This window comes from Carassius carassius, chromosome 10, assembly GCF_963082965.1.
Source record: "Carassius carassius chromosome 10, fCarCar2.1, whole genome shotgun sequence".
NCBI lineage: Eukaryota > Metazoa > Chordata > Actinopteri > Cypriniformes > Cyprinidae > Carassius > Carassius carassius.
Genome location: NC_081764.1, coordinates 27,891,508 through 27,908,827, shown reverse-complemented (window position 1 = coordinate 27,908,827; position 17,320 = coordinate 27,891,508). Strand labels below are relative to the sequence as shown.

Genomic DNA, 17,320 nt, shown 5'->3' with positions numbered 1-17,320 from the left:
AAGCATCACAGTCAGTCTGTGATTTATCCTTTGCTGAAATTTCTGCGTCTTCATGGAGAGAGTGCGTCACTGTTGCTTAGCAACGGCAGACGCCTCAGGAGCGCTTCTGCCCGAGTGCCTTGGAAAGAAGGAGAAAGCGGCGCGCCTAGCGTTTTCCATGCGTTTTTAGGCGCGATATGTGAACAGCCCCTTACTCATTCATTAAATATTTTTTGCTTGCATACATCTTCAAATATGCCGTGGAGAATCACAGAAAGTGACCAAATTAGGTTTTATTGTGAACTTTTTTTTTAATCATTTTTACTTATCAAATAATTAGAGGAGAACGAATATTCAAATGTTCGACTATCCGTGCACACCCCTAATAAAAACCAAACACAACTAAAACCCAGGCCTGGTCCTCTCTCATACTTCACTGTCGTCGCTCCGGTTTTATATCCCTCCATCTCCTCCGTGGGACTCGAGACCGGTGGGTCGAGCAGGTGTCGCTCATTTCCAATCACTCCACCGGCCTTGCTCCTGTTCCCATGTCTCTCGGCCCTGCCCCACTCATCACAGAGCACATTACCGGTAATATACTATGCTATATAATGCTATAACTTCTCATACTGGTATATTGGTAGACCAAATTTTCAGTATTTTTGAAACAGTCCTGTTCACACATAATCTCTTAACAGGAATTTTCCAGTAATTTACCAGTAAAGACCGAGGGCCCTATCATACACCCGGCGCAATGCAACGCAAGGCGCAGCGCAAGTGTGTTTGCTAGTTTCAGTCTGGCGCAGTTTGCATTTTCCCGTCCAGCACCACGTTGTTTAATTAGCAAATGCATTTGCACTCATTTTTGGCCCATGGGCATGCTGGTCTAAAAAATAGGTGTGTTCAGGCGCATTGCTGGCGCAATGCTATTTTAAGGAGCTGAAAATAGACTGCACCATAGACCAACTCAAACCTGGTCTAAAGTCTGGCGCAGTGTTTTTTCTTTGTTATTTAAGGAGTGTACACGCTGCTTATTAAACACAGGGACGCACAGCAGCACACAAACATGCAAATATTAAAAATTAAAGGATTGCAATGCCTACGATTTTTTTTGTAGGCTATATATATATATATATAATCAATAGATACATTCAGTTGAAAAAAAAAAAAATTAATATTCAAAATATTATTTCCAAAACATCAAAACATTTCTCATAGCATCATTGATGCAACTGTAATTGCAGTGTAAATACATTTAAATGCTGTTTCTGAGTATCTAGTATGTAGATACTCAAACTAACGTGCACATATACAAAATGCCACAAAACTCTATTGATGATGTCATATTTATCAAGTAAATAGCAAGACACAAAAGCACAATTAAACAAGTATGTGGCCAGGCATATTTACACTATTACGTTATGTAAATGAGCAGAGCAGTCTTGTGTAGCATCCCTGAGGGGGTGACAGGGCAACCGGCCACAGTTAATTAGCATACTGCACTCCGTCAGCAACACACTGTCCTACTCCCTCTCTCCCTCATTAACATCTCCTGCCATCAATCCAGCTTTACACAAATCACTTCACAATTGATTGATACTGCTGGTCAGGCAGTGTTGTTTGCTTTCGACTGACTGCAGATTTCACAGACAAACCTCAGGCAGAATCCATATTTAATACATCATTCATAAAACATTTATTAACATTCAATGAAATTCAGCATAAGCACACTCGCCCTCCGGGTCTACATTCAAAGTCATATAAAAGCATGTTAAACCAGAAAAATGTTCCCTAATTAAACAATTTATTCTGCTTTTCTTTACATACAGACATTAGGAGAGTGAAATGAGTTTGTTTCTAGGCACGTTTACGGTGGTCCACAAGTCTGAAGCCAGCTTCTCTCAGCTGGTCTCCAGTTGATCCGTGTTTGCCAAAGGACACAGACCTCCCAATGAGTTCACACATTTCACTCCCCTTTTGCTTATGAAGACCATGTACACCAAACCATATCCTTCACACGTGCACACACACACAGTTAGACATGGTTTGTTTTTGCAGAGAACTCAAGCAGTAGTGTAGTGGTGCTTTCTCATTTTGGCAGGCCAGAAGTCTAGAAAACTAGTAACACTTGTGTGTGCATGTGTCTGTGTATGAAAATCACTTCAGATCAGTTGCCAAATTCCTTCCTGATTGTTTGAGTGAGCTGTGTAAATCTAAACTAAACGTTTGTTGTACAGCAAATTACTGGAATAAACCAGTGTAATGACTTTGATGTCATGAATATAAGCAATCATTTTAGAGCAAGCTATACATGAGCTTCCAGCCTAACGCATTTCACACAGTCTGCTAGTTTCACTTTTGCTGTAATCGTGTATGCTTTATATTTAAAATAAATGATGTTTATGGTGAATGCACCTATAATTTTTGTTTTATATTTCCAATTTAGTTTTAATCCAAATTCATGCACTAATGGAGAAAAAAAAAGCAATCAAGATCAGAACAGAAGAACAGAAGTGCGTGCTCTCGGACTCTCTTGCTTTCGTTCTTGCTCTCTTTCTGTCTCTCTCTTTCTCTCTCTCCCTCTCCTTAAAGTCAAATAACTTTAGGTATCTGTGCATCCCTACTTAAAAATAAATGTTGGCATCCAGTTCTTTGAAGAATCTTGAGCAAAACTGACAGAATTTTAAGATCTATTCATCGAAACGTTCTTTGGGAATCCAAAAATGATTCTTCTGCCACTACCTCCTTTTGAAACCTTTATATTAAAGATTGTATTGCAAGCACTCGTGTTTTTCTAACATAAATAATATACTTTTTTCAATAGCAGATTTAAAAAGGAATAATTATCCATCTTTTGTGCAGTTCATTCTAACAATGTTATGCGTAAATACACTTTCAGCACAAATCTTTTTTTTTTTTCAAATGCACAATATAACAGAATGGAGAAGTGACTTTGAATGTGGAATGGTTGTTGGTGCCAGACAGGCTCAATAGAATAGTTTTTTTTTAGCACTATAAATTTCCAGTCACATTGGACCCCCAGGTATATGCACTGAAAAAAGTTTTTCAAGCAGTACTTCATCCAATTAATAATTTGTCTTTCAATTTAAATTACCATTATTTGTTTTATTTTTCAAGTAATTTTTTTTAGTTCAAAACATTGATAAATATAAATATTTTTCATTAAGAGCTCAACTAAGACATTTGTTTTGACGAATGTTAAATTTCAGGTTAGATTAACTCATATTATTTAGTTTATATCATTAGTTTATAGGCTTCGTCACACTGTTGCTGCGAGTCCGTTAAGGACACCATTTTGTCACAGTGACTGTGTGTGAATTCAACGAGCTGTGGATGAGAAGGTGGAAACTTTGTTTCAGATAAGTTATAGTCGATGGTTAAGATGTTATTTTCCACCATTTACCTTTTTTTTGGCTCTTTCTTTTCCTCGAGAGACTGTTTGAGATCGGCAAAAACTGTTGTTTGTCTAAATGACGGACATTTCTCATCCGTTAGTTAACTAGTTTACTCGCACCTGCAGCGGACCAAAAAGCGTTTGAACCCCAGACCAGCGAGATCGACAGAGTTTATTTTCGTCTTTTCTTTTCTCGTCTTTTTCACTCTATTTTGTTTATGAGGAGTGTAAGTTAATTTTACTCATACAGCAGCTGCAATTCCAGCGGAGGAGAGATGATGGTGACACTAATATGGTGAGTGCAATAATTTAACGACCACGTTTAATAGACATAGCTGTTGTTTGAAACAAGTTTAAGTTTAAAGTAATTAACGGTATAAATACAAAAACAGATGAATATACTTTTGTTCTATCTAGGTTCAGAGCCCTCTTAACAACTACCTTGTTTTTTAAGGAGGAAGAAATAGAAGAGATGCTTTGGAAGTGTAAGTATGGCCCTCATAACTGTGAAAAGAAAGCACAGCTAACGTTATATTAACATTATCCCCCAGTTTCACAGACAAGTTTCAGACTAAAATGCATGTTCAAGCTGTCTTAACTGAAAATATCTTGTACTGGCACATCTTAAAATATGTCAGTGTCATTGTTGTGTCTCAAGATGCACACCAGTAAAGTTCTTAAGGCATTTTTATAGAAGTTATTTAAATATCCTGATTTACCAAGGCCTAGTCCTGGCTTAAGCTAAGCCCTGTCTGTGAAACCCTGTCTCTATGTTCAAACATGGACGTAATTCATACAAGAATGAAAACAATGTCGTTCAAATCAGGCATGTACATATATTAAAATTATTTTATGCACTAAAATGTACACACGTCACCTCACAGCATAACTCCAGATCAGCTGTATGTCATGTGGGTTAAATGAGACCTGTTCTGAAGAGGATCACTTTATTGACAGGTACACTGCACAATTAAATGTAAACCCTTAAGTCAGATGTCCTTATAAAGACTGTGGGCCCTATTTTAACGATTTAAACACAAAGTGTAAAGCACACGTCGCAGGTGCACTCAGGGGGTGTCCAATTCCACTTTTGATATTTTAACGCGGGAAAAACGGTCCGTGTTTTTTTTTGGAATGGGTTGTCCCAATTCTCTTAATAAGTAATGGGTGTAACATTCAATAAACCCATCAGAGTGTCATCTCCCATTCCCTTTAAGAGCGAGATGCTCTCGCGCCATGGCGGATCGCTATTTACATGGTGGAATTTGTTGGTGGAAAAGCTGAATGTTTCTCAAGCGAAGAAACCGAAGTTAAAGCGCGCGAGCAGATCACCTACGGGACAAGCAGGAATCCACCAAAGCTTCCCGAGGTGAAGGCGGCATGGGATGAAGTAGAATTTCTTTCATCGTTATAAGTAGTATAACAGTATAATAGGTTGAATTGCAAATAGGTAGCCTAATTCTAATACACGCAATGACTATCCATCATTACATTTTTATATTTATGTAGCCTACACAATAATATCCTTTTACACCGTAATCCTTTTGTTTTTAATATTTGCCATGTTTGTATGATGCGCATCCCTGTGTGTAATAAGCAAAGTCAACGCGCACTGTGGACCCGCCCAGAGGCGCATTTTCTACCAACGCGCCCTTTAAATAACAAAAAAATATTGCGCCATTGACTTTAGATCAGGTTTGAGTTGGTCTATGGCGCAGTCTATTTTCAGCTTCTTAAAATAGCAATGCGCCAGCAATGCGCCTGAACACACCTCCTTTTTTAGACCAGCATGCCCATGGGTGCACAAATGGGCGCAAATGCATTTGCTAATTAAACGACGTGGCGCTGGATGGGAAAATGCGAACTGCGCCGGACTGAAACTAGTAAACACACTTGTGCTGCGCCTTGGGTCGCATTGCGCTGGGTGTATGATAGGGCCCTGTAACTTTAATGTTTGATCTTCACAGAAAAGTTGTAAATGACAAGCCTGACATCACCCACATCACCACCCATATTTACAGTAAACCAGTTATGTATAAGTGCATTCATCCCATGTTGTTTTTGTCTTAATTTCAAAATTTTGGAAAAAGAATTCATGTCCTTGTAGAAGTAGTACATGGTGTGAAGGCAGCATATGATCTTGGGTATTTGACAACAGCATTATCTAACTGACTTGATAATGTATTTTTCGATCCATTTCTTCCTTTGTTAGGATGTAGCTGACAAGACAGACTCCAGTAAGAATCCTCAGTGATGATCAAGCAAGTCCACATCTAACCCATCTAGAGTGGAAATCATCTTGGAAGAAAACTTTGTAATGGATGAACCAACTGATCTCAGGCCTTCTATGTCCATTTTTTCAGACTGATTTATGCCCTGCACCTGGACTAAGTATTTGAAAAGCACTTTATACTTTATTCAGCAGGTAATGCTCAACCCCAGAAAAGGTGAGTTGGCACCTAAAATTCAGTACTGGCAATATTTTGGAATAAAACCAGATAGTTTTGATTCCGTTTGTTGTGATTCTGAGATAAACTGTTTTATGTTAGTTTGGTAAACTAGATTTTATTCATGTTTTATGGGGAAATGTTTTCAGATAAAAATTCATGTTTTGTTGTTTTTTTAAATTAACATTTGGAATTGAATTATAATAAAACAAAAAACTGTATGAATGTTCCTTCATTTGTTTGCTTTTTTCCCATTAATTTTCTAGTTTAACAAATTGGACAAATAAAACAACTGATATAGATTTAACTTGGAAATTACACTGAAAATTTTTTCATTCATCCCATCCAAAAATTTAGGGTAATGATTTCACATCTATATTCTTTAACTTGAGCCAATGAAAAATAAATAACTTGCCCTAAACAATATTTCCTATGTCTATGAAAACTATAAAAATAAATTTCTTAAATGAGAATGTTTGTTTTGATTAAATCTTTATTTAACAGTTTAGATCAAAAATAGAATTTAAATTGACTTACTTGTTCAAGAAAAATATACTTAGTGCCAAGTTTTATAAAATAGTTTTCATAGTATTGTTCAAATATTGTTTAGGGCAAATTATTTATTTTTCATTGGCTCAAGTTATTAAATATAGATTTGATTCATTACCCTAAATTTTTTTAAATGGATGAATAAAAAAAAAAAAAAATTCAGTGTGGTTTGAGAACCAGGTAAAGAATCAGATATTGGGGTAAATCAGACAATTCCTCCAAATTCTCCAGTCTCCATTTCTATCCTGCCTCTTAGACTATGACCCAACCATAATCTCACTCATCTCATTCGGCCCCTGTCATTTTCATTTTCTAGACGCTGAAATCTATTTGCATGCTAAAAAGCTTGGAAACACCATTCCCCTCCCCCGTCCACACTTCCATCTCCACTCCATCCCTTTTAATCAGATGGCCTTGTTCTTCCACATATAGGTAATAACATAAGAAAATATCTTCAGAGAACACAAACTCACTCTTTTCCCACAATTCTTTTCATTGGTAGCATGTGCACGTATGTATGTGAGAGACAGACAGAGAAAGATCCCCAACAGGCCAGATAGTGTGAGATATGATAGAGGGAGAGGTATGTATCTATGTATGGAGGAGGGTGAAAAAAAGAGGGGGAGGTGGTGAAGGAGTACGACAGACACAGAGCGAGAGAGAGAGATACAATACAGGGGTCCAGCATTAGTAAATACACAATCCAGTAAAAAACTAAGTGCTATATCTTCAAATGGAAGGATGACATTTTATAAATTTGCTTAAGAAAATAATGTTTTTTGAAAGTTTGTTGTTATTCTGAACTGTAATAGCATTATATGGTCATATGTAACCAGGGTTCGAAATGAGGGGGGTCTGGGGGGGTCCCGGACCCTCCATAAGTCATTAGGGACCCCCCATAAGAATTAATTTTTGGATTTTGGGGGGTCCCCGACAAATATATTTTAACATTAAAAATGATTGCGAAAATTATAGGTTTTAGTGACGTTTTGTATTTATAATGGTAATTAACTGATTTCCTAGCGCGAGGCAACAATCAGTGCAGCTATTAGCCGATTGAGTTCCTATACAGCGTCACAGATAGTTGTTGTAGTGCTCCCACAGACAGGTACTAGATGAACGCGGCAAAAAGAGACATCATAAAGAGTGAAATCCTGAATGAAAATCCAGTAAGTGCTTCGATTGTGTTTATATCTCCATAATTGCTTATAGTAAGATATTAAGAGTTCAAGATCCTATATCAAAAGTTGCATTAACTAGAGATACCAAGTGTAATGTAGAAGAGTATGTTTGTCAACGTTTCTTGCTAGCTGTAACTTATGTGTATGAAACCAAATGATCTGCCAGCTAACAGCAGACCTAGCAGCTAGACTAGTTATTCAAAGCTAGCTTAACAACCTAACGTTACTTATCCAGTCAGTGATTACGAAAGATAACCAGGACTTAATTCAAGTCTGTGTCATTCAAGTCTTGAATGCAGTGTTATTTTACATTTGATTATTCAATTTCTGTAACTAAATACAGTTAATTTACCTGAAAAACCAAAAGCACTGCTTTATTTCACATGTATTTTTGTTCTATTGCATTTATATATGCTTGTACTTTATTATTTTCTATGCAGAAGCACTAGGCCTGCCCTACAAAATTACCCCAATCATCCTAGAACTTTACAAAAAGAGCTACTCAAATCATCAGGTGAAATTGTTTTCGGGAAGTATTGGAAAGAGTAGTAAAGCAAGAAGAAGTGATAGATAGTTTTTCAGAATTTCATTTTACTCTGTGTCTATATGGGTGGGTCGGGGATAAGTATCTAGATATTTGCAGCGGGGCAAGGGCTTCGATTACCTCTCTCTTTTTTGATCATACATTTGTTTGCTAATTAATAAAATTTTAGGGGACCCCCCAAGAGTCCCAAGTCATTTCGAACCCTGTATGTAACAAAAATCTTTTGTTTCAAAATTAATAAAATGAATAAACAAAACTAAATAAAACAAAAATAATACAGTAAAATAAATAAAAAAAATATATATATATATATATATATATATATATATATATATATATATATATATATATATATATATAAATAAAATATACCATATACTCATACATGCAAAAAATAAATGTCAAAAATAAATAAATAATAAAAACAAAAATTAACAATAAATAAATAAAAACCATAAACAAACTGATTATACAAAACTGAATACAAAAATAATTAAAATCATAAATTAATCTAACAAATAATTCTAATAAAGTAAACACATAAAATAAATACATAACAAAACAAACAACAAAACAAAACAAAATAAATAATACCAAAACAAACAAATAAAAGAATATTGCTGCAAGCAGCAATTGTGGGGCCAAGCACTCAAGAGGCAAATTGAGGAGCTAAGCATGGCATGGAGCATCAGATCAAATGCAACAATGAGTAATAAAAGTACGAAAATGGTTTTGTCTATCGACACGATATACATAACATTTTGTCAGCACAGTCTGAAGAAGATTTGACTCAATTTTGGTGAAAATCGAACCGAGGCTTGAGGGGAAGTTTGAAAAAGTAGGTTTACAGCATTTGCTAAGGGAAAATTGGCATTTCTGTTGTCGGCATAAGCCGAGGAATATTTGAGACCAGTTTCATTGCAATAAGCGAATGCAATCAAAAGTTATTAGCATTTTTGTAAATTCCATAATTAATAATAAATGAATGGTTTATTACTTTAGACCAATAGGTGGCGCTTTTTGATGTGGCATGGTCAGTGTGAGGTGTCAAAGGCACATAAAAAGTTTGGTGCAAATGCATCAAAGTTTGCAGAGATACAGCCTCAGATGCATTTTGGCATCTTAACCAGCAAATTTGTTGATGCTCTAAACCAGGGATCCTCAAATCTGGACCTCGAGATCCACTTTCCTGCTGAGTTTAGCTCTAACCCTAATCAAACACACCTGAGCATGTTAATCAATGCCAATCAATGTCTTTGGGATAATTTGAAAATTACAGGCAGGTGACTTTGATCAGGGTTGGAGCTAAACTCTGCAGCGCATTGGACCTCCAGGGCAAGATTTGAGGAAGGGAGCTCAAAATTAAAACGGTTTCATATATCGACACGAAATCCGTAACTTTTTGCCAGCTTGGTCTGAAGATGATCAGTCAAATTTAGTGAAAATTGGACTAATAGGAGGAGTTAGAAAAAGTAAGTTTTCAACATGAATCAAAATGGCGGACAGGAATTTCAACCAATTATGGCAGAATTGGTATCAATGTTCTCAATATGATGCAAGGAATCTATCAACATCAGTCTCATTACAATATTATAATTTATGCAAAAGTTATTAGCATTTTCATATATTGCTTTATAACTTTTGACCACAAGGTGGTGCTGCATCCAAACTTTTTGAGTGGCATCAGGGCATGATGCCGAAGATGCATATGGATTTTCGTAATAAAGTCTAAGCGTTCTTAAAATATTGTTTTTTTTTGACAAAATTCAAAAGGCCGTTACCCAAAATTGCTGACATTGAAACATTTGGTATGTTTCAACTTGGCACGATGCACCGAATCTAAAGAGACCTGTTTTGACCCCCACTGTGCCGAGACACTGCAAGTAATCTCAGGTCATGTTTATTATAACACACAGCAAGTATAGTCTCAATACACCAAACCGTTGTGGAGATATAGCCTCACATCCATTTGTACGTGCTTTTCATAGAATTCTTTCATGCATTAGTTAAGAAGGGTGGGACGAATCAACTTTAATTCCATAACATTTTGCCAGGATGGTCTGAAGATGATCTGACCCATCTGAAGATGATCTGAGCCAAGTTCGAAAAAGTAGGTTTTACGAACAACTAAAAAATAGCGAAAAAACGAAATCTTGTGATTTATGAATTTTGGTGTTCATTCGACACAGCATGAGCCAAGGATTCAGAATTTTGTGCCTTATGGCAGTGGTTCCCAACCATGTTCCTGGAGCCACCCCAACACTGCACATTTTTTATATCTCTCATTGTCTGCAACACCCATTTCAGGTCTTGGAGTCTCTACTAATGAGCTGATGATCTGAACCAGGTGTGTTTGATTAAGGAGACATGGAAAACCAGCAGTGTTGGGGGGCCCCCAGGAACATGGTTGGGAACCACTGCCTTATGGTTCAAAAGTTATTAGCATAAAGTAATAGAAATATTGAACAAGTTGTGGCGCTAGACAGTTGGATTTAGACACTTAGGGGTTAATGCGGGGACTGTCCTCTATCACTGTGCCAAATTTCACAACTTTCCCGCAAGCAGTTCTATGGGCTGCCAAAGACTTGCAGTGGAAGTGGAAGAAGAGGAAGAAGAAGAGGAGGAAGAAGAGGAAGAAGAAGAGGAAGAAGAAGAAGAAAATTGGATACAATAGGTGCCTAAGCACCTTTGGTGCTTGGTCCCCAAAAAGAGAAACTAAGATGCTTTACAACACAATCCTGTGCCTCTACAATGCTTCTAATTTGCATGACATGTTTCACTGACCACCAAATACAATTAGTTGTAGCTTTTTAATGACCGTTGTTGCAATGGAACAAACCAAAGCAATAATCAAAAGATTAAGGGCTTAAGAACTGAGATCTGCTGAATTTTATCATAGGCCAGAGGGACAAACTCATCCAGAGTGATCTTTAGTGCCGTGGCTGCCTAAATTTACTTAGATGTACATCTTGCTAATATGATAATGAATAATATAAAACACTTAGCTAACAAATGGTATAAGACAACATGAGAGGATCTGAAAAACATTTACACTTGAACAATTGAACGCCGGTACCCTTCTTGATGTATATCAGCAGCTATGTACGCACTATAATGCTAAAATTAACTGAACATATGCTGAAAATTCACTCTGTCTTCGATCCATAGCAGCCAATGCTTAGTCATAATAATTTTTTGTCAAAAATAAATGTTTATATACCACACAAATTTAAGATCCTTTCAGATCAGTTTAGACTATGAGTAGCCTTTTTATCTCCAGCGACAACACTTAATTAATAAAATTATTATTAATAAAACTGTCATCAAACTTTGATTATGGGTTTTTCAAAGCAATCCCACACACATGGCTAATAACAGGCTATATCTTGTTGCTCTAACTTTGATGTTATCCCACCCTTGAAAACTTCAAATTAAACATATTCCTACAATCACTGACAGCAACTGCAATCACAAATCCTTACAACTTTTTGTTGTAAATGTTACATTTAATTTATTTATAACATTGTGTACGTTGTGTACATGTGTGATGTTGTGATATGAAGTAACAAAAGCAAGTGATTCATTCAATAAATCATTGGTGACATTAATCTTATTTGTTAATTTTATATATTTATATAAAGCATGCACACCTCCATGCTAGCAATTGTTAGAGCCAGTGCACACTTGTCATTAAATAAAGGACCAATTAATCTTTATTACATTTGCTCTGGCCAAGCATCTATTTCAGAAAACCATATCAACTGGCATAAGTCAACCGAGTCTTGTGATTTTTTTTTTGGTCAAACGAGTCAAAGTTTTTCCCGCAAAATGACATCTAAATTACAGCCCGGTTGTTTCAAGGTTTATTTTTTCAGCTAATGGCTGAAACACATGTAACAGGAGATTATGCATGGATCCGGAAGACAACGAGCAGCGGTATGGTGTAAACGGCGGGATGCGGTGCAGTATTATCAAACTGTAATGAGAGATCTGTGCTGGGTAAATCATTAGTGCTCATTAGAATTGCATCATGGAGATTGTGCTCTGAAGATATCAGTGGAAAATGCTGGTCATGGCTCAAAGAGAACAGACACAATGTTGCCATAGAGATTTGTCAGCTCAGTCAAAATGAAAGGCTGAAACTCTAAGATTCAAAAGCGCAGTATTAGTCCATACTATGGGCTATGAGCTTTAGGACATCTCTGATGCTCAAATTTGAGTATTGCTTGGTCTCTTGTTCAAAATGTGGATGCTGACTGTACTACATTATGGGCCTTTTGCACCACTTTAGTTCCAGAACTTAATGGACAGTACTAAAATACTGGGACGAGTTTGCGCAAACTATTTCCCAGAAACATTTAAAGGGTTGCATTCGCACTGACAGTGTATACTAGGAAGAGATGTAAGGTGGTTGACAGCGATGTCATTTCTGCGTGACGTTCAACAATGGAGAAGAACAACGTTAACAAAAGAAGGATGGAGGATGCTGTGATCAGAGGTGTGTTTTTGTTGTGTCTTGGAATGTCGAAGTATACATAAAGTGGTTGAAAGAATGGAAAGGAGGATTAAGAATCTCCAATGACAACTGGCAGTGCTACATTTGCTACAAGTGCTTGCACTACTACGTCCGTCCATCTGTCGCAGTTCATCATACTTGCGAAATAAGTTGACACTATGTTTACACGGCATTTTAGATCATGGTGGGTGAGGGTGTTTTAGAACGCATCTGGCCAATCAATGTCTACTTATGTCACGTGTAGTACTACTTGTGCTGGTTAGAAACTGCTCCGAAGTAGGAGCTAATTTGGTTCTCGAAAAAGGCAGTCCGGTACTTAAATCGCACGCTGTTCCGGGGGTGCAAAAATGCCCAAAGTGGGTAATTCCACAATTAGTTCTGGTACTATGAAAAGGTTCCCATGGTGCGAAAGGCCCTTATAACTGACAGTACATGGCACTGCACTTGTCAATGGTCTCTGCTAGTCAACCTTGTACCTGTGCTACCTTTTGTAAAACAGTGATTTCCTAGGCAACTAGGAATAGGACACTAATTAGCTAATATCCTCCTATATAACAAGATTTTCAAGGTTTATGCCACCTGTATTAAATTTCAATCAAATATGACCAGTTTATTTTAAATTACTTTAAATTAATTTACCATTAGCCAGTAAATATTTTCATGTTATCATCAATATTCCAAATTCTATACCTAGACTATTTTGTGTGAAAAAGAAATTCTAAAACTAGATTAGAATTGTTGTAAATGTTACAAGTAAATTTAGGCATCATGACATAATGCACAGCATGAAAAATGTATATTTGCCAAATATTACATTTATCATTGTTATTACATTATTTAAGTTTTTAAAGCTTGACTTTGTGACTTAATGTAGTGTGGTAAAATAAATCTATACCAAATATAGGGAAAGGTGTTTGCACAATTAGATACACAATGTTGGCTGGTATATGGAAATTACACTTTTTTTTATTATCAATTAAATAAAAATCTTAGATATAACCTATATGGTATTAATACTGTGCGTCACTAATTACTGTGGCCTCAATGCCAACAGAGCTAGTGTGAATGCCCCTTAATGCACAAAACATGTTAATGAAAAACAAAATGTGTCATAACACAATTCATGATGCAGCACATATAGAGTGACGTATTATTATAGCCCAAAACCCGGACACGAGTAAGAACTTCCTGTTCCATTGGCCTACAGTAAGGCTTTATTTTTTTTAATGGCTTTGTGGTTAAATGCATAGCTTTTGCTGACCACAGAGCTTATTTTTGCAATAATCCAAAAGCAAATGAAAAACTCATTGGTATGAATTGGTCTAAAGTAGTAGACTTGCATTACTCCCACAGTAATGCAAGAATGCATGTTAAGGATGGACAATAGAACTAATAATAGGACTCTCCCTCTATTTATAAAGAAAGATCAGCGATCAGGAAAAAATCCCTAGCATTTGTGAGAAACATTCCAATCCACCAGATGCAATTACATCACAAGATGAAATCATTCAGTTAATCAGCACTTTGCCCAATCACAGGTGGATTTGCTGGCATCTGTAATGACATCACAAAGGCTTTTTTCATCCTTTCAGGAAACAGTAAGTGAACACACAGAGACAATAATTGCCTTTTACACAGGAAGAGTCGGACTCTAATGCACTTCAAAGTCATCTGTTTTGGAGATGAACAGTTGGTGTGTGGCATGTATTTTTTTACGATTCTTGGTTCTATGATCAGATCTGAAAATCTGTCCATTTTGAGCTCAGTTTTTAATCCACACAGGTATGGAGGGAGAGGAGGAGAGCATTTATAGAACATCTGTCAGGATAATGAACCTCAAGCTGAAAGTCAAAGTCATCTGGGCCATCACTGACATGGAGATCATTCATTTGCATCTACATCAGGTTCAACTGGAGTGGGGGACCGCATCGGTGCATTCTCATAATCTGCATTAGAGATCATCAAACGGTGGGGGTGAGACTGCTTCATAATTAATGTTTTGTAGCTGCACCAATATTCTAGATGTATAAAATTAAAGGCCAAAGCAACAGAACGATTGCCTGAAATAGAACAGAGGTGTCTAGGGAGAGGGTCCAAAAATAACAAATGACTTTTAATTAGGGGACATTTGTGAATGTGTCATCTGTGTAATTCTGTGTGTTAGTGTGTCCAAAAACATGAAAACAACTGCTCTCTAAATGGCAACATTTGCAGGTGTGCTTTTGTTTACACAGAATCTAGGATTTTTTTCAAGTCAGCAGGAAATCAACTGTTTTTAGGATAAAAAAATATATATATTTTACAGTTATTATGTCAAATGCCACTTGAATTAATACTTTTATTCAGAAAGTACTCATTAATTTGATCAAAAGTGAGAAAAGTTACATAATTACAAATATTGATGAACTGCTTTTCAAAGAATATCGAGAAAAGTATCATGGCTTTCATAAAAACATTAAGCAGCAAAACTTTTTTCAACATTAATAATAATAATAATAAATGTTTTTTGAGCATTAATTCAGCATGTTAGAATTATTTCTCGAGGATCATGTGACACTGAGTCCTGGAGTAAAGGCTGCTGAAAAATTCAGTTTTACCATCACAGGAATAAATTACATTAAAAAAAGAAAAGTAAAAATGTATTAAAAAAAAATATATATATATATATTTTTTTTTTTTTAATTGTAATGATATTAAACAATATAACTGTTTGTGCATTTTTGGTCAAATAAATGCAGCCTTTTGTGGGGAGGGGATAAAAAAAATAATTTATGTGTCCACCTGTAATCCTCCAGATTTCACACATATTCCAATTAGATTTTACAATGCAGAGCTGAAATTTGTCATCCTAACTGGCTTCCACAGCATCACATACAAGCACAGATCAGCATTCTACAGAGAAAAGAGAAAGATTGGCCCTTGAAGACAGAAATATACCACGTAAGAAATAGGGAGGGAGGAATGTGGTTTAATGGACTGCTGGATATACTGAACTCTCAGCTGTAAATTCATGTAACACCCCACATCTTAAAAACACCATTCCTCATCTTACGACAAGGACAAATCTCATTCCAAGACTGTGCAGACTTTCCACTGACTTCTATGGTTTTTATATTGAGGTAATGATATTTTAATTCCCCCTAACTTAACCCTCAACACGAGCATTACCATTAAATAAGTATTCAATATTTATTTATTTATAAAGTGTAGGTTATCTTATCTGGTTATCTCTTTACTATCCTTGTGGGGACATCTGAATTAAACTACAAATGCAAACATTCATATAAAAGAATGTTTCTTAACAGACCCACTGGTACACACACAGAAGTACTCACCAGTATTGTTCTTTTTCCTGTTCTTCAGAGCACAGGTGACAGGATCTCCAGAAACATGAGGATTATCCACATATTTGGGTGTCCTGATTGAACCTGCAGAAAGAAATCGAAAATGAGAGAAAGACCGGAGCAGAGAGAGTGGGAGAAAGAGAGAGAGAAAGGGAAGAGAAAGAGAGTGAGAGAGACGCACACACACACACACACACACACACACACACACACAGTTAAGTCTTTCCAGATGGGATTTTAAAGCTGGCGATCTGAATTTCTGGGCAGAGCTGCATGTGGATCTGCTTGTGCTTCTGTGTGTGTGTGTGTATGTGTGTGTGTGTGTGTGTGTGACAGTTGTGATCAGCTGTCCTGTACTCCCAGAGAGATTCCAGTATAAATGAGGAGTCTGTAGTGATGTAATCTCCCTGAGCAGTTCCTCCTGTGAAAGCGGAGTCAGAGTCAAGCTTTATTGTCATGCTTGTCAACATATATAATTTTGCCAAAGCATAGAAGTGCTTAGAGTACAGAAACAGACAATAAATAATTCATATTCAAAAGTTTGGAGGTTGGTAAGATTTTTCTATGTTTTTGAAAGAAGTATCTTATGCTCAGCAAGGCTACATTTAATTAATCAGAAATTTTGTAAAAGTGTAATATGGTGATTTAGTATTGCAATTTAAAATAACTGTTCTCTATCTGAATATATTTTAAATAGTTTTTAATTTATTTCCTGTGATGACAAGGCTGAATTTTTTAGCAGCCATTACTCCAGTCTCACATGATATCAAATGCATTCATTCTAATATGCTGATTTAGTGTCCAAGAAACATTTCTAACTATCAATACTGAAAGTTCATTAAAATTATGTGGAAATCCTGATATATTTTTAAACATGATTCTTAGATGAATAGAAGGTTTAAATTTTTTTTAACAATGTAAAGGTTTTTACTGTCACTTTTGATAAAATTAATGCATCCATGCCGAATAAAAGTATTAATTTCTTTCAAGTTTCAAATTTATTTTATAATAATAACAGTTTTTTATTCTATAATACTATAATACTAGACCAAGTAATATTACAGTCAATACATTCTCAAGGTTACTTCATCACACAAACCACTAGCTGAATCAGCTCATTCACAGTCCTGACTCGTCTGCAAGAACATTTGTTCCATTTAACTTCACAGCGGCTCCTCATATAAAGCCTCAAACATCAGACAGGAGCCTGAAACGAGAATAAAGACAGACGTCTCCACTGGCGCTCAGATTTGGAAGTAATATTCAGGGCTGTAGCAACTGACATGTTGTTCCCATTTTCAGAAATGAATTTCACCCCTACCCACTTTATTTTGATCGGCCACAA

At 36.2% G+C, this 17,320-nt stretch overlaps 1 protein-coding gene across 3 annotated transcripts in view; it reads right to left on the bottom strand.

The window, feature by feature from the left end:
• The window catches only part of LOC132152061 (protein TANC1-like), a 97,974-nt gene that overhangs the window by 45,235 nt on the left and 35,419 nt on the right, over positions 1–17,320 (bottom strand). For all 3 annotated transcript variants that reach the window (XM_059560713.1, XM_059560715.1, XM_059560714.1), the window contains exon 4: positions 15,967–16,059. In XM_059560713.1, coding sequence (XP_059416696.1) covers positions 15,967–16,059 — 93 coding nt within the window. The remainder of the gene's footprint in view (positions 1–15,966; positions 16,060–17,320) is intronic.